The sequence below is a fragment of the Corvus cornix genome, chromosome 26, assembly GCF_000738735.6.
Source record: "Corvus cornix cornix isolate S_Up_H32 chromosome 26, ASM73873v5, whole genome shotgun sequence".
In the NCBI taxonomy this organism is placed as follows: Eukaryota; Metazoa; Chordata; class Aves; order Passeriformes; family Corvidae; genus Corvus; species Corvus cornix.
In genome coordinates, this window is record NC_046354.1 from 3,803,238 (window position 1) to 3,820,816 (window position 17,579).

At 42.3% G+C, this 17,579-nt stretch overlaps 1 protein-coding gene across 1 annotated transcript; it reads right to left on the minus strand.

Moving 5' to 3' along the window:
• Nucleotides 1-55: 55 nt before the first annotated feature.
• On the minus strand, nucleotides 56-17,577 carry RSBN1 (round spermatid basic protein 1). The gene is made up of 7 exons (XM_039565240.1): nucleotides 17,211-17,577; nucleotides 12,958-13,628; nucleotides 6,734-6,871; nucleotides 6,178-6,320; nucleotides 5,165-5,332; nucleotides 4,148-4,256; nucleotides 56-3,584 (listed from the first exon to the last, which is right to left on the minus strand). The coding sequence occupies exons 1-7, from the start codon at nucleotides 17,560-17,562 to the stop codon at nucleotides 3,123-3,125; spliced, it is 2,043 nt and encodes a 680-aa protein (XP_039421174.1). The 5' UTR covers nucleotides 17,563-17,577; the 3' UTR covers nucleotides 56-3,122.
• Nucleotides 17,578-17,579: the final 2 nt, after the last annotated feature.

Below are 17,579 nucleotides of genomic sequence, written 5' to 3' on the forward strand. Positions count from 1 at the left end.
AGGGTTGGGGCATCCACAACCTCCCTGGGCAACCAGATCCTCAAAACCCATCAAATTTCTTCCTAATCTCTAACCTAACCTAAATTTCTTCTCTTTTGATTTGTACCCATTCCCCCTTGTGCTGTCACTTGAGTTCCTAATGAACAGCCCCTCTCCAGCTTCCCTGTAGCCCCTGCAGATCCTGGAAGGAGCTGTGAGGTGTCCACACTGAACAGCCCCAACTTTCTCAGCCTTAGAACAAGCTATCAAATGTGCCAAAGTTTGATTGCCTCATTAAGGAGCCTGCTTTATGAATTCTTAGAGAAATTAAAATAGCAGCTATTTAACATGAGATATTCAGAAATATTTACTTGATTTGTTCTGCTCAAACACTAAGTGGCTTGAACTCGTTACTTCCTCTCTAAATAGCTCTAGCTCGTAAAAAATCAGTGTTCTACAGGTCTTGGTCTGGAAAACATTTGCATCTGCCCATCAAGGCTTTGTTCTGGGCAACTGAAGCAATGGCTGAACAGTGAGCAGCTTCCCAAGCAATCCCCCTCACACTTTACATCCAGAGTTGAGGTGGAACTTGAAAGTCTGCCAGCTTGGTTAAAGCACAGCAAAGCTGAGCATGGATTTAATAAGAGATTCTCAAACAGCTTGTTCCTCTCTCCCTCAGTCTTCCAAACTAGAATAGCATCAGCAACATTCAGGTCATTCAAAGATATCTTTATTTATGTGCATTTAAATCTGACATTAGGTTTTAAGTTAGTAACTGAGCAGAGCATAAAGAGCATGATGCTATTGGTCATGTCCCTCCATCCAAGAGGAAGTCAGAGCATTTTCTAGGTATTTCAGGCTGTTGTCACAGATTTCACTAAAGCTACAGCTTGGAAAGTAGCACAAACCACCCTAGTCTTCCTTCATCCATTTGAAAACGTGCTGTTAGAATTTACAGAGGACTTCCAAATGGATTGTCCCTTCATTCCATTTCAATTTTCCCAAGAAACAGACAGGTTGGTGCACGGGGGCTCTTACTCTGTTTATTCTGCCTTTGCAGTTCAGCTTGCAGGCTCACTTGTGGCCTCTGCAGGTGTGTCAGTTCCTGAGTGATCAGTGCTGGCCACCAGGGAAGGAAGGGCCACCTCGGGGATGGCCCTGCACTGCCAGGGCCAGGGAGCAGCACGGGAGAGGCGCGCAACGGGCACTTGGAAGACTCGCAGACTTGGTCAAAAGGAAAGAACACCCTGGGAAATCTTTCAATGTGAAGGATGAACTGAAACCACTATTGCCTGTGAGGAATTTTACTTTGCACAACCCTTAAAGCTATGAAATTCCTCTCAACATAAAAAGTGGAAAAAACCCACCAGAGAACTGACGGCTCATTTCTGAGCCGCACTGAGTCATCTAGAATTTCTGCTAAGATTAAATTACACCCCTGCATGAATCACATTACTTCTCATCATAAAAGCTTTCCATTCTAACACCTTATTTACACAGATTACTAAACGAGTCACTACCACTTCAATCTGTAAATTAGTTTTAAATTGAAATATTTCCTAGTCCTCATTTTTGTACCGAAGACAATACATACATACACATAAGGAGTAATACAGGTTCTAACTAATCACTGCAGTATCTTCTGAGGATTATTTCTCTATCAGTTTAAAATAGTGACCTCTACACTGAGGTGCTAATATGTATATAAAAGCCTACACAAACAATATTGCACAAAGTAAGATTTATAATAGAGTAACATATTTTAGAGACCCTTATAAAGAGAAGAGTAATAATTGATATTAAAAAGATGCATCCAGAACTAACACAGCATCTTTGCTTTTGTCTAGTCTAACATAGTGTTTCAAATCTTTCCTACCCCAGTGAGGATTAGAACAAATAAAGTTATCTGGAGACAGCTTAAGTTGCACCAAACCCCAACTTGTACTCTAAATGTGGGGAGGGGAGAGGGAGAGGGAAAAGGGACTTTTCCTTTTGATGACTGAAAAGGGCAGTAATAAATGGGGTGAGTGAAAGTCAAATACAGATTACACATTAACATCCAGAAATATTGAAAGATTGTTTAAAAACTGTTGATAGCTGACACTCTACACATTGAGCACGTGCTGCTGATTTTTCCACAGTAACTGGGCACCCAGGAGCTACACATGGAAAAAGCAGTCCAATGCCAAAATACTTTTTATTGTGAAATACTAATACAGAACTTACACAGTAAGGCTGTCCTTATTCTAGAAAGTCAGGTATCAGCTCAATGCTTATTCTATTAAGTGCATCAGTACAAGGGAAAGTGTGGATCCATTGGACACATTACGACCCGATCAAAACAAGCTGCCAAGTTGGTTAAGTATTTTAAAGCCTTAAAGTGCTCAAAGATAGCAGTTTCCTCCACAAGACTACCAAGAGGTTCTCTAATTTTGACACTAGCATTTATCACGTTCAGGGAAGATGTATTTTGGAAGCAAAAACCCTCACACCAAACAACATAAGCAGTGCTATGAGAAGTGTTAGGTCAGTAAGTCATTGCATTTCAACAGGAATCAGACACTTGCTTCAGTTCTTTTTACAGGTCACCCTTGTAGGAATTGTAAGAAACATCAATTTCTATAGCTTGTATATAAACCAACATGTCAAGAACAGACATACCAAAAATTCCACAAATCATCAAAAGTGCTGTGCTTTCTCTATTTTTTTTCTTTTTTTTTTTTACTTTTTTAAGCAATTAAAATGAGATGGGGAAGTCACTTTGCAGGTCTTCTACAAAAGCATCACTTTCTGGTGAAGATTAGAGAGAAAGTAAAAGTAGGGATATAACACTGACCAATGGAGTTCAATCATTTTGTGTTCCTGGAGGAATTTCAATCTGACTTTGAGAAGATATTCAACATCTCTTTACTTAAACAGAAAGAAGTGGTAGACCACTGTTACAGGTTGTACTAAGGGGTTAAAATACAACTTGAATTTTGCATAATCTGTGTAAAAAAGATATGCTTGACATTTTGGAATGTCACCTTTCTTTATAGAATTATAGGCAAGATTTCTCCAATAAAACATAAGCCAGTTATAAAACTATAACTTCACATCAAAATTTTAAAAAGTTGTTTAAAAAATGTTTGATTATATACATATCACACAGAAGAGCCTGCATGATCCTGTGGATTGTGTTGCTGATCAGACTCTATTTTAAAACCTGGAAGGGGCTGGGCCACCTGATCTGGTTGCACAAGTCCTGATATTGAAGAAACAGAGGAGGAGAGCACCCCTGGGGTAAGCTGAATTTCTGTACCTGGTTCTTCAGACTCTATTTTTACACTCACACCTTGGGGTTCACCTTCTGCCTCTGTGTTTCCAGGAACATTACTGTTCAGGCTTGAATTGCTTTCTGCTTTTGGAGAAGTCTCCCCCACGGGGTGATACTGTTTGAGTCTGATGTGCCAGGCTAAGCTGCAGACTGCTGACACTGTTTTGAACTGATGAATGACATTTCTAGGGATGAAGTAGATGTCATTGTCACACAACTGAATCCTAGCATAGCGAATGCCTTCCCGTCTCATTTGGTTTAGTTTGGCTTCGTCCACCCATTGAACACACTGGGAGAAGGAGAGATGGGAAAGTTAGTGGTAAACTCTTCAAACAATTCAGCATCCTCCTGTTTTCAAGTTAATTCATGTCTAAATCAGAATGTTTCCATTTCATGGGTAAAACTTCAAATTTAAATGAGAACTAGACTTCTAAAACACAATTTCTCTGATGTGCACATCTTGAGAGAGGAGAATGAAGAGGTTTCTACAATTATGGTTAAAAACAAGTGGTGACATAGGCTGCATTGTTTGAGCTGACAGGACTGAGTTTAGATGCCTCCACATCAGATATTGGAAAAAGCAGGAACAGGCACACATGACTTAATCAACGGATTGTTTCTACAGCACACCCTGTGACTCACAGCATGAACCCGGGGGAAAGGGAAAGAAAAAGAAAAAGGTCCCTTCCAACTGAACTATTTTATGCTGAAACACAAGGAAATTGCCCCAGAGAGCTGAGAACTGAGGGCCACTGGGGATAGAAAAGGGCTGCCTTTAGGGAAAAGCTGGGATCTGTCAGAAACTACTCCCAAAACACCAGGAATGAGCTGTCACGAGGGCACATTTGATACCTGTGACACTGGAGGTTCATGCAGGTCCAGCTGAAGTCTCTGCACAACATCAGTGAAGTCTTCAGCATGAAAACAAACCACATCTTTGGTTATACGAGGCTGGTCACTCCTAGAAAAAGATGAGAATTCCAAGAATTTTTGAAGTATTTGAACTACAGAGCATTACAGCTCTTCCCAGCAGAAAGCTTCATTGAACCAATGACCTACTTCAGTGTTACACTGTGCACAACGTCTCAATACTTCTCAATAGTGTATTATTTTGAAAAAGAGGAATAATTCATAGATTTCTCTTTTTTCTTTCTCCGTTTTTGCTGCATTCACAACAGCAGTGATGTTTTCATGGACATACTGAAATGCCTGAGAACCAGGTTCAAACTGCCACTATCAAAGTTCTCTGTGTTCTAGGAACCACAATTTGCCTCAATTCCTCCATTCTATAATTGGACAGAATAATTCCACATTAAGGGAAAAATGTAAAATTACAAAGTAACACTGAAGTTGAAGCAGCGAGGAGTTTTATTCAACAGCTGTGAACCAGAGTGAAGGAAATCCTGGCATTTTCATTCTTATGATATTGCTAATGATGCTATCCAATTTCTCCTGTAATTTCTAGCTATTACAATGATGCAAGTCTAGTTTCTCTGCAAGGTCAACAGCAATATCCTGGGTACATGACCTAAGAAGGCACTGCAGCTGTGAAATTAATTACACTGAGCTCTCAGACTACTGTTACAAAAGCTAGAATTAATATACCTGCTCAGGAAAAGAATAATCAAAGATGATGGTCCAGGTTTAAGGCTTTTGTGTATCACTAAAACATTCTGCAAGCTGCTGTTACAAATTTTTTACTGCCTCAAGAGGGAAAAATAGCAGGTATATAACTTGAAGTTTCCAGCTCTGGGCAACTTTTGTCTCTTTATAGGGTTTAAACCATTTCTGATTCGGTTTGTTTTCCAACGAATTATTAAAAAAAAAAAAAAAAAAAAAGAAGAATAGCTGCATTCCAGCAGCACTTACCATTCTCCAAACTGCACAGCCTTGAGCACCCCGACAGCAGCTGTGCTCTGCCAGTCAAAGCCCTGCCCCACGTGGTCAGCGTGAGCTCTCGTCCTGTCCTCGAACAGGACCTCTCGGGGCTCGCTGGTCCGAGGTAGGTACTGCAGGTTCTTGATCTCGTTCATGGACCTGCAACGGGATAAAATCACACACTAAAAATGTCCCAGACTGCTCAAAAAGAAGCAGTTGTATTGAAATAATCTTAAAATGCTGGGTGCTACAGGCTTCAGAGGAATAAAGCACTTCCCTCTGATTTTTTCTAGGTGTTTGTTCGGTGAAAGACTGAAACAAAACCAGCAAAGTACAAGTCACGTTATGAGATCAAACTTTACAAAACAAATCAAATCACGTACTTTTTGTGGTTTAGTACTTGTGCTGAAAGACTTCCTCCAAGAATGTATTGGTATGTAAAACAGAGCTATCTTACAGAACCTGAGCTTCAGTTATTTAGGAATATGTCCAAGAATTCTTCTTGAAACAGCAATTAAAATATGCTTCCAAATCTCCTGAAATTTGTCTTAGAGCACTCTTTCAGAGACAGAAAGCAAGAATACACAATAATTCCTGAGCAGACAGGCAGTGTTACAAATGCTTTAGTACCGACTATAGAATGCAGTAAAAGGATCTCTGCTGTTTTACAGCATCCACCTGCCCTCACCACCAAATTGGTTCTTGCCACAGAAATAAGATTAATTAAGTCTCCTGAAGGATAATAACAAGAGGTTTTAATCTTAAAGCACTGATCTAGGATATGTGAGAAGTACTGAAAGATACTGAGTAGTGAAATAAAATAACCATCACAGGTAACATTAGCTTTATCAGCTGAGCCACTTTGAAACAGAAGTGAAACTTAAATCTGAATTAGTCCTCTGCAGAGCCAATTACACATCAAATACTTTGCTTTTGTTCTCAAATCTGACACAGACTTAACTGCAATGTTTTACCTCGAGTACAAAAGGAAACCCAAACCTTACCGGCGCCGTTTGAAGGGCGATTTTGGCATATCAGCTGTGGGGATCATCTGCTCTCCCGGCCTCACCCACATGATGGGCCCATCATCACTCTGGGACCTGCACTGCAGTCTGAGACTGGAAAGAGTCCCCCAGGGCAAAGTCATCTAAAAGAAAATAGGAACAAAACAACCCACAAAACACACATAACACAAAACACTGGGTGAAATAGAAAAATTAAATGATGCCTTTGGTAAAACTGGTTCAAATCTGCTGTCAAAAGAATTGCATAGAAACAAAGTAAATTTGAGAGGTAAAAGATATTCCAAGCTAATTTTATCAAGCATAGTCTTTAGGGAAGTAGAGGCACATGTAGTACGTGTATATATAATAAATTTGATTTTTTTTAAATCAGCCACCTAATTCCATGCCTTTCAATTGGACACAGGAAAGAATGAACCTCAGTAGCCCAAATGAGCACATCAATAAAGAAAATACCTAACAGTTTCTAATCACTTGGAAACCTAACAATTGCTTAAACATCTACAGTGCTCTGAATACACCACAAGTTACTGCTTACTCTAAGAAATGGAGATTCTTCCAACATATCCAGGAATTCTGGGAAGTAGTCCCCAACTTCTTCATCCACTGCTCCAACCAGGCTGATCTGGCGCATGGGTCCTGCTCTGTAGGTGCCACAGCAGTACGTCCGATTGACCTGACAGGAGACACACCACCACCACAGCTTTAGTTCTGTTACAGGAGGATAAAACTGACTGATCTAACACGGCTGGGATTAATCTTGCACTCATCTACATCTGTTTCAGTAGATGTGCCTTTGGGAATATGCACAGGGACTGTTTAGAACAGAAGAGAAAGAAAGGACTCCTGCCTGTACTCCTGACAGGAAATCCTTCTGAAGTTTGAAAAACAGCAAGTGAATATTTAACTAATTCAGGAACAATTCAACACTTCCAGGCTGACTTGAGAAAACAACCACACAAGGTTTCATTGTGACTCAGTCTTTCACCAGCAAGCTTCAACTCTCTGCTGGTTCGTGCAGAACACTGTTGCTTCTACATTTCAAACCGGATGCTCCTGGGATATGCACATGCCTCATTTCAGTCCTGTCCCTGAGGTCCTTCCCCTGAGACAGCAGTGAAAAACCTCAGTGTCCTTCATGCAGTGGTTCTAGTGATGTTATTATAGTAGACACAGAAAATTGGACAAAAAGCAGAGGAAACAAGAGGTTTAGCTGGAAAGCCAGTGCTCATGGAGAGAATTTTAAGATAACCATTTGCAGTAGAACCTCCTGTCAGTGCTGGGGCCAGAAATACTTTAATGTCACAGCTCATGGACATCCTCTAGAACACAGACTGTCCCACGTTCCAGGGTCATCTGGAAACTTTTCTTGCTGATTTCCTGTTCCCAGAGGAGAGGCACTGGCAAGACTCCAGTGTTCTGTAGCCTCATCCTATGGACTGCAGCTGGAACATGCCATATGGCCACAGAGGAGGTTCTATGTAGATACCACTAACTGATGCTACAGACCACAAGTTCTGCCATAATTAGTCTGTTCTGCACACTCAGTTGTGTCTGAGCCCCAGCCTTCCATCACCCTTCAGTGTGTGTTCTAGGGGTGAAAAACTACAGCTGTTCTCCATGGCTGAGTGCTGGGACAGTACAGACAATTACTGGTAAATTTGCAGTTTAACAGGCATGTTCACAAAGTGTAATGCCTTTTATAACTCCACTTATAGATATGTGGATGCAGCAGCTTAGCTTTAAGTTTAGTTTCAGTTTTGCATGTTTAGTCAACAAACCAGATGTCATTAGACTACTCCATGCAGTTGTTAAAGGTAAATTAGGAGAGACTAATAAAGGAAGAATAGTTACTGCTGCAATTTTGTCCTCCAGCAGCAGTCATAGATATTTCACTTCTTTAATTACAGGAGTTTAGCTCACTCTATTTGCTGAATGCAGTTCAGAGCAGGAGCACTGAAATGCTGCAGCAATATTTTAGTTCTGTGCACCTACAGCAAAACCAAGGACTGAAGCGCTCTGCTCCTTATCCAGTGAAGTTTAACTGCCTGGCACTATTTATGTAAGTGGAGACAGACTACTTCCAGATGAGTTCTATGCTATTGAAACCACCTGGTGAGAGTTGCTAGCATTTTACAGGTGTTTGTCATGAGTTAAAATGAATTATAACTCCATATGCATTTTTTCCTTGTAATGTTTTCAAAGGAAATGAAAAATGAGAAACTTCAACTTTGGGGTTTTTTTTAATCCACTGGAACAATGAAAAAATAGACAAGAACTCAGGAGTTATAAAGGAAACAGTAGAAGTACTTTAGGGAAATATTGGATTTCAACACTTTGCTAGTTTTTAATAGAAATTAAAGGAATATACACACTTGAGAATTAAACCCAGGACATGTTTACACTGAAAACATGCACCAACTCATGGCAATCCCCAGCAGGCTGTAGTATTCATCTCAAGCACCTCAATCACAGGGGATGTAGTCTACTAGCTAAATATGCCATAAAAAAAACATCTTCACAGCTTCTCTCTTATTCTTAATTCCTTCTGAGCAGCAAACACCAACACCACTGGTTAGGCCAGTGGTCTCAAGAATATGATGTAATGAACATCTAAAAGAACAGGCATCTTGCCCTCTCTTTACAACTGGGTGATCTAGTGTCCCATGAGTAAGCACCCTGCTTGCTGCACTGAAAACTGCTTTAGCCTTTCATTCACCAAGTGCTCCAGATTCCCTCTTCCCAGCGCTATTCACTCCACAGCCACCTGCGTGCACCCCTCATTGCAGGGAAGAAAGCTGAGATGATGAAATAGCTGCAGTCCCTTCGTTATATCCATTAGGACCTCTCTCAGTGTTTTTTATTTTTGTTTAAAGTTCAACTCTTGTTTAGGAATTTAGCTAGGGTCACTCCAGTTCACACGGCTGCCAGAAGTCAGTGACTTATTACCACAGCCCCTCCCTTGCTATAATTTGTTCCCTGTGCTTCTTTAAAAGCAGCAGTGGATCATGAGCAGTAACTGCCACTGTTTTTACTGCTGCAAAAGGACAATGGAGTCAGTAAGGCCACTCAGGCAGCCTGTGCCCTTTCAAATGCCACACAGCCATCACTGCCATGTGCATCCCCCACTCCACACACCCCACACTGACACTGAGTTACGGGCATGGTTAAAATTAGCTCCTGAGTGCTCATGGAGACATTTTCTCTCAGCTGCACCATGTGCCTATCAGTGTTTCCCACACTTGGGTGAGAACAGAAGCAGACAGAGGCAGTGTTTCCTGTCAGAGGCACAGAGCTGGTGTTTATTTGCATGTTCCTGAGCCACCCCAGCCCCAGCCTCACCACGGGTTAAGTGAGCAGCACAGGGTGAGAAGAGGACACACAGATGAGGCATCAGCTGGAGACAAATGAGGTTAAGTCTCAGAAGTTTCTCTCCAGTTGCAAGAGAAGCATGAATCAGTTGACAGCAACAATATTTCAGCATGCCAAGTCAGCTATAAAACCAACCACACAAACACTTGGCTACAAGGAAGAAAGCAAAAGCACAAGGCTGGTTACTAGTGAAGGACAAGGCAGTGACATGCCAGCACAGCAAGGGTGACACGTTTGACTAAAATCTGACATAGTGCAGGACCATTGGGCATTGTTTATATGGCTTCAGTGACAAACCAAATGAAGTTTACAGTACAGATGCACAACTTCTCCATTTCATACTTTGGTAGTTACTGCTAAAAAAAGAAATTGCCCTTCCAGAATCAGAGAAGTTCACATGGAGCAGACAACCAAACTCTGATGTGGTTCATTAACCAAAGCTCTCAGGGATAGGGTAACCTGTTCAGAACAGCAGGAGTAAGAAAACTTACCCAGTTATCATCTGTTGGCTGCTTCTCCCAGAAGGAACAGCAGCTTATGCAAAACCTACTTCCCCAATTCTCTTTCCTGGCCTCTTCCCAGAACCCCCACACACCCTCTGTGAGTCTAACTGTTCTTTGGATCAGAGAGAGAATTCATCAGGCAGTTGATCAGTTGGGGAAAAAAGCAGAAGTGGTTTTTTTAACTCTAAATATATTCCCATTCACTGAGTGGAACTAGAAGCAGTTGTACTAAACAAATGATAAGGAAAATAAGAGTTCATTCTAGCTGCACAGCTAAGAGCTTTCAAATTAAAGTGTGCCCTTATGTGAGGAAAGCTTACAAATTACTGCTCAGTGATTTGAGTCTTGAAAGCTCTCAGCCCAAGTGAACAGCTCCAAACTAAAGCTGAGCTCCAGCACTGAAGTATTAGAACCAAAGAGAGCCAATGCAAGCAAAAAATCCAGAGGAAACTGAAACTTAATTATTTTAAGATACTGAAACCAAACATTTATGTAACAAATACACATTGGAGTGCTTTGCTATAAACTCACTGCCCTGAGAACAAAGGAATTCACCTTGCAAGGCAGTTAATTATCACTAGACTTTTACCAAGTCTTTCAGATTGAAGTCCTTATTTTGAATACTGTAATTCAGTTTCTCTGAAAACACAAAATAGCTGAATGTCATGCAAGCCAAAGGTCACATTAACTTGCAGTTTACAGATCAAGTTTTGATTTCTTGACACTGGATCTCCAGGATTCAAGACTCCCTAGTGCTCCAAATCCCCTTGGCACAGGTCAGTGCAGCAAAAACTCATGCACAGAGAAGGAACTCAGAATGGAGGTGACTTAACTGAGTGTTTTCAATTATAAATAATCAGTGTAGAGCACACAATAGCACAACATGCTTAATCTACAAAAGCACAACTATGAAGCAGTTCTGGACTGTACAATTCTCATACAGAAGGGTCAAAAGCGAAGCTTGGCCAATCTGTTCCTCCCTCATCAGGGCTGCCAAGGAACAGCAGCACAAGAGTCAGGTTCATCACCCCAGGCCCTCGAGCAGGGCATTGCAACCTTCTCCATTTCAAGACAAGCTAGTTTGCCAAACTTGGGTGAAACCACCACTGATTTCAATGTTTCCTTCAGCTTTTCCATCATCTGCATTCTCTGAAGAGCCCTGCTTCAGCTGCCTGTGACAGCTCCCCTGCTCTGTTTGCTCAGGGAGAACTGCACTAACACACTTCAGCCAGAGAGGATTAACCAGGTCATGCTGGAGCTGGGTTTAGAGAAGTGGTTTAGACCAACTGAACCTTATGTCATGACTCAATCTTAATCAAGTTTAGACAGTACTTAAAATAGAATTAACTGAAGTACCAGCAGACTATAACCCAGCAAAGCCTCTTATTTATTACCACACATTCCTCACGTGTATTTATAGTGCCAGTATTTGTGTTCACAGGACATTCACCGACAAAAAATGCAATTGTTAAATACTCCAGAGGCTCTGTTTAGCCATTTCAGGGGTCATCACATGTACTCGAGCCAGAACGCAATCAGGACACTAAAAAACACAGATAAATCACTAATACAGAAGATTTAAAGCCTGACTTGTGGACACATTTCACATTTGCAGGACACAGGTGTGTGCTGTGCAGAAGTGCTATTGCCCACAGCAGTGGTTTATATGCTCAGAGACTGGTTTTGGGGTACTCTGCACCCAGGCACAGCTCTGTCAGCACAAAGAATTATTTAAACCAAGAAACAGAAGCTGGTTAAAATAAGTGCTACAGCAGCTAATCATCGTCAAACAAAAAGCCAAGTGTCAGAATTATTAATTTAATGCTATTCAAAGACTCCACAGCGACCATGCAGGAACTTTCTGTAAAGCAATAATTGTTTTTCCAATGCAAATCTTGCTTATAAGCATTTGGCAAACCCTGCAGAGATCCAAATAGCCCATCCACAAGCACTAACACTCCAAAATCTGTTGTTAAAGGTGTGTTCTTATAGTACTGAATTGCACTCCACCACAGTTTCAGATTTATCCTTCCAACAAGTGAACTAGTAAATGTAATTAATGTCTGGAGTAAAGACCTTAAAGGTAATCAGCAATTTGGATCCATTCTCAGACTAAACAGAAAGAAGCTTTATTCCATCAAAAAGAAATTTATCCAAACTGTAATCTTGTTGTATAGATACTTCTGAGTTTGATTACAAGACTAAAATCCAAGGGACTTTCATATGGGAATCTAGGAATTAACTTAGTTTTTACTGTTGCATCCATTTAAGTTACACAGAGATACAGTTTCTAAATTAGCTTAAGCCTACTAGGGAAACCAAGGGAGTAAATAAAATGAAACTCCTTTTCCATGGCAATTAAAAAGACTCTCTAACCACCTTCAAGTTACGAAGTTTAAACAGCGTAAGGTATTGAGGGAATTAAGATGTTAAAAAAAAGCTGTGAATCAGATATACTGAAACATGAAAAGTAATATCATTGCAAAAAAATCAAAACCCCAAGACCCCAAAACCAACAAACCCCAGCTCTATTGACTTGAAAAGCAGTGTTAGTATTTGCAGCCTATGCAACTCTTGGCACAGACTTGGCTGTTATCTTGCACTATCTCAGTGTTTTCCCAAGTTTAGAAGAAAAAGATGATCAGTGCAGATCTTTCCTCAGACACAGATAGTGTCTGAGGTGTGATTCACCAGCTACCAGGGAGCACAGAAAAGCTTTAAGCAGAAACAGGAATAAACAGAGTAGTGAAGTCCCAACACTACCTTTTTTCATCTGCTTAGAAAATAAATTTGTGACTTGCCTATTTTAAATCATGCCTGCTCTGGGTTAAAGAGATTAATCAAATCTAGGTATTGTGCAACTTTTATGCTTTTGAACAGTTCTTACCTGAGAGTGAAAATTTGAAATTGTTGTTGTTTCAATGTCCTTCTTGCCCAAAATTTCCATTTTCACTGGAGTGTTTGGAAAGTTAAAAGCAAAGTAATCCAGGAAGTCTGGTAAATAAGCAGCTGCTCCGTGCACTATGGCTAAAGCATAGTAAGCTGCATTTTTATCATTTTCACTGAATGACAACGCAAGAAACTCTTCTGCAAATCTCTCCATCTCCACTGGAGACAAAAATGAGAGTTCATCCATGTAAGCGTGCAGGACCAGGGCACCTCCATTGGACTGATGTTCCTCGTGAATGAAGTTACTGAATTTAGTGCCAGTCTTCAGGAAGCTGCTGCGGACAGAGTGCTCCTGGTGTGTCACAAACGGGGTTTGTACTCCCTGGGGTATCCGATATTCCTGCATGCCCAAGTTCAGCCTGCACAGCTGCTCATCCTTCAGGTACCTGAAGGATTCCTTGTTCACTTCCAGGTTGTCACACTGTCCTTGAGACAGAGTCTCCTTGTCAATGCGAGTGAGCCCAGCACACACTGTCTGCACCTCTTTGTTGTACATCTTCAGGCGTTTTCCCCGCACATCTTCCCGGTGTTTCTTTTTCTTTTTTTTCTTTATCTTCTTCATAATAAGACTGTCAGCTCGCTGGGTTTTGCCATTTTCATCTGGAGTTTCTGGCAGCAACAATGAAGAGAAGATTAGAGTTCTGCAGTTGCAGCATATTCACCCCAAAAGAATTCAGGCCTCTCACTTGCTGAAGGGATCTATTCCCAGGGAGACTGACCAATTGTAAAACACTGCATTTTTGGTTTTATAACTAAGTCAAAAGTCACGGTAGCTACAATTATACAAATAACGCCTTGAATTAAGGAAAACTTCCAAACTCTTGCTTAATATTTTAGAAATATTTCCAGTTTTAACAGATTTATTAGAATACCTTTAAAGGGAGTTTGTATTTCAGAACATCTATAATTAAGTACATTAATAACTTCTGACATTTAAGGCAGTGCCATACAGGGGAAGAGGATAAACAAGTATGTGTAACATTTAAACTTTAGGACTTTCATTACAGAACACTTCCCTGATTTTGAACACATGATACAGAAGCAAAACACAGCTGAGCTGAAGAAGTACAAGCTTTACCTACACTTAGAGGTAAAAATACTTAAGTAAATCTTAGACTACTGATCTTTTAAAATTAAAGACCCAAATCATCGCATCAACAGCTTCAGTCTTACAGTTAACTATTCAGTTAATGGAGAGAAGGAAATTAAGAGGCAGCTTCGGTTGTTTGGGGGTTTTTTTGAGGTTAATCAGCCTCTAAAAGACTGAGAAATAAAATGTAAAGAAGGAGTTCTGTCAAGCCAAATGGAACCGTTTAAGTTGTTCTTCTTTCAAGAATAAAAACGAATTCAAATAACATTTAATGAGAGACAAAGGTAATTAGAAAACTTGATGCTCCAGCTGTCAAAAACTCAATTGCCAAGACAAGATTTTAATGCGCCTGAATCAAAGAACCATTTCATCCAACAATGCCCATAAATCTCCAGGAGCTGTGTTACCAGGATAGCCATGGGGATGAGAACAACCTGCTGCTGAAGGCAACACCTGACCAAAGATGCAGTAACTAAAGTTTTACAGTTTCCCCTCAGCATAGGGCTTTGTCCTAATAAAATTTCCTTTCTTTGGCTGCACATTGCTATTCCCTCTTTATTCTCTTAGAGCATTTAATTTAAAGAAAAAAACCATGTTACACTGTTTTATGAGAAAGGGTGTAGTGATAAATACAGGCAGCTCCAGGTTCTTTCATGTAACCAGTGTTTAACTGGATCATTACTGGTTTGGTCTCGGAGCTCATTACTGGAGAGGGCTGACCTTCATAACAGCCTGGTGTAAGGAACAGAGTTACTCATGGGGCAAAGAAAGAGCCGATTGCTTAATCCTCACTTCATACAATAGTCTTAGGACCTGAAATACAAGTTTTCACCGTGCTGCTGCAGCCCTTACAGACAGCAAAGGCCCTGATCTTTCTATTCAAGGGAAAGCAGGAAAAGCAGGGTGGTATCACTTGTTTTGGGAAGTCAGCTGAAACGGATCTTGGAATGAGGTTTTCTGCAAGACTCGCATGTGAGGAGTGCACGAGTTTGTTCAGTCACTGGGCTCTCAAGTACAGACACTGCTTTACTCACTGAGTGAACGTGCAATTCACACACCAGATATTTGTCCTGGTGGAACCAGAGATCCCAAGCTGGAACTAAACAAGAATTTCATGCCACCACTGAGCTGTTGGGAATACTTCCCTATGCACGTTTCCAAGAACATTTAGTTGTTGAAGGTCTCTTATTTTAAGCACATCTGATTTTAGGTATAGTTTTAAAACCTCACACATTTTAATTCAGAGTATCTTCCTGTTTGAAGCCATATCCTAGTAACAGACAGAGGAATCCTTGCATTTGGGAGCTTCTAGTGAACACTTGTCTGTTTTCAGGATAAAAGCTGCCCTGGCTGCTGCTGGATGCACTGAACACAGCAGAGTCCCACTACTACAGTGAGTAACTGCTATATTCAGTGCAGCTAAACAGTGACATTATAGCAATGCCTGGCAATCTTGAAGGAAATATAGTTTTAATTATTCCTTTAAATAAACAGAAAGCCTCCAGCACCTCAAACACAATAAAGCTGTGGACAGGTCACTAAACGATGGGCTCAGCAGTGAGGCAGAATGACAGCAGTGCCAATAACTCAGCTACTCTAAAATGATCACACATCCCACAACAGAACCAGAACCACTATTAAACAGCAAAAACAGTAGGGACGTTCACTGTCACCTGGGGCCACAGATAAGTATGGTACAGTCAATGTAACAGGTAATTTAATTAGATTATATATCAAAATAAAAACTCAGTCAGGACAAGAAATACAGCCCCATCCCAACAGGCACTACCCGTACAGCTGAGGACAGACAGTGAAGAGCTTCAGATTAGCAAACAGCTTTTCTTTGCAAATCTGGAATTTTGATGCTCATTTTTGTGCTGTTTAAGCCTTCATTAAGAGGCCCTATTTAATTCTGGGTTAGAACTGACACAGTGACACTCCAATCTACAAAGATACACTGCTCCAAACGTTTACTTGATAAACACTGTAAACCTCTGCAGTTTTATCAATCAGGAGCCTTTATAATCGTTATTCAAGCACAGTGGTGTGGAAGCATTAACCAGCTGAAAAAAGCCTCCCCTAGTAATAGTTTTGTCTGTCCTTAAGACAGTCTTATCTAGAGTTTACTCTACAGACACTTGACTTCTGTAAGCAAGTGCATCTTTGGTTTCTTTGGCACAAAACCTGCCCATACACTCCTCAAGCATAATTCACCACATTGTATTTTTAATTACAGCAGCTTCTGCAGTTATTTTTTATCTATGTTGCTCTCTCCAAGAAGCTTTTTACTATAACAAATCTCTGAGCAGAACCAAAACAATCACTCGGTACTGTTAAAATAAAAATAAACAAAAACACACACAGCGCACACCAAAATCCAGAGATATTTTGGCATTTCTAATTAAAGGAAACACAGAATAATTCGGGTTGGAAGGGACCTCTGGAGATCATCCAGTGCAACCCCCCTACCAAGGCAGGGTCACCTGGAGCAGGTGACACAAGTTTGGGTTTGGAATATCTTCAGACAGGGATTCTCCAGGACCTCCCTAGGCACCTGTTCCAGTGTTCAGACACCCTTCATTGAAAGAAATTCTTCTTCGTGTTGAGGAGGAACTTTTGTGTTTTAGTGCATGGCTACTGCGCCTTGTCCTGTTGCTGGGCACCCCTGAAAAGAATCTGGCACCATCCTCTGACACCCACCTTGGAAATACTCGTACGGAATCATGAGAACCCTTCTCAGGGCACTTATCAAAACCAAGAAAATAAAATTTAAAAGAAAACCCAGCAGCTCCTCACACGTTAATGCAAGCATAGAGGGAAGAAAGCTTCACTCCCACAGCACCTGCAGCCGAACCTGCGATGAGGGCGATTCTGACAGCAGCAGGAGCAGCGCGGCCACCCCGCGCTCCGTCCCCGGGGCAGCCCCGCCGTGCCCGCTACGACACGGCCGGACCAGGGCCGCCGAGCCCGCAGCGCTGCCGCCGCCCGCGCCTCTCCACAGGTGCGCCCGGGGCTCCCAGCGCGGCGCTGCCGCCGCTCCCGCCCGCCCGCCCGAGCCCGCCGGGGGCACCCGCCGGCCCCGCGCTCCCCCCGCCGCTCACCTCGCTGGCTGGGCCGCCCCGCCGCGCCGTCCGCGGGGCTGCCGCGCCTCGCCTTGTGGCCCACGGGCTCGGCGTGGTGCCGGTGGTGGTGTCGGCGCTCCCCGGGCGGCGGGAGGCTGAGCGGGGAGAACGTGAACAGCCCCGCGGCGGCGGGGAGGGCGGGCGGGGGCAGCGGCTCCGCCGGGCCGGGCCCCGCCAGCAGCGGCTGGCTCGGCCGGGCCCGCTTAGCGGCCGGCGGCTCGCCGGGTGCCGCCCGCCGGCGGCGGGGCCCGCGGGGCCGGGCGGGCCGGTCCGCTGAGGGCGGCGGCGGCTCCTCCGGGGCCCGCGGCACCGCGGCGACCTGCGCGGCCATTTCAGGGGCTCCCTCAC

Bases quoted from the DNA above. Each gene is read 5' to 3' on its own strand.
- RSBN1 (XM_039565240.1), bottom strand. From the start codon at position 17,562: ATGGCCGCGCAGGTCGCCGCGGTGCCGCGGGCCCCGGAGGAGCCGCCG. The intron at 6,321-6,733 runs GTAAGCAGTAAC...ATTTTCTTTTAG, and splicing joins AAGAATCTCCATTTCTTAGA to ATGACTTTGCCCTGGGGGAC. The intron at 3,585-4,147 runs GTATCAAATGTG...TCCTTCTCCCAG, and splicing joins ATGAACCTCCAGTGTCACAG to TGTGTTCAATGGGTGGACGA.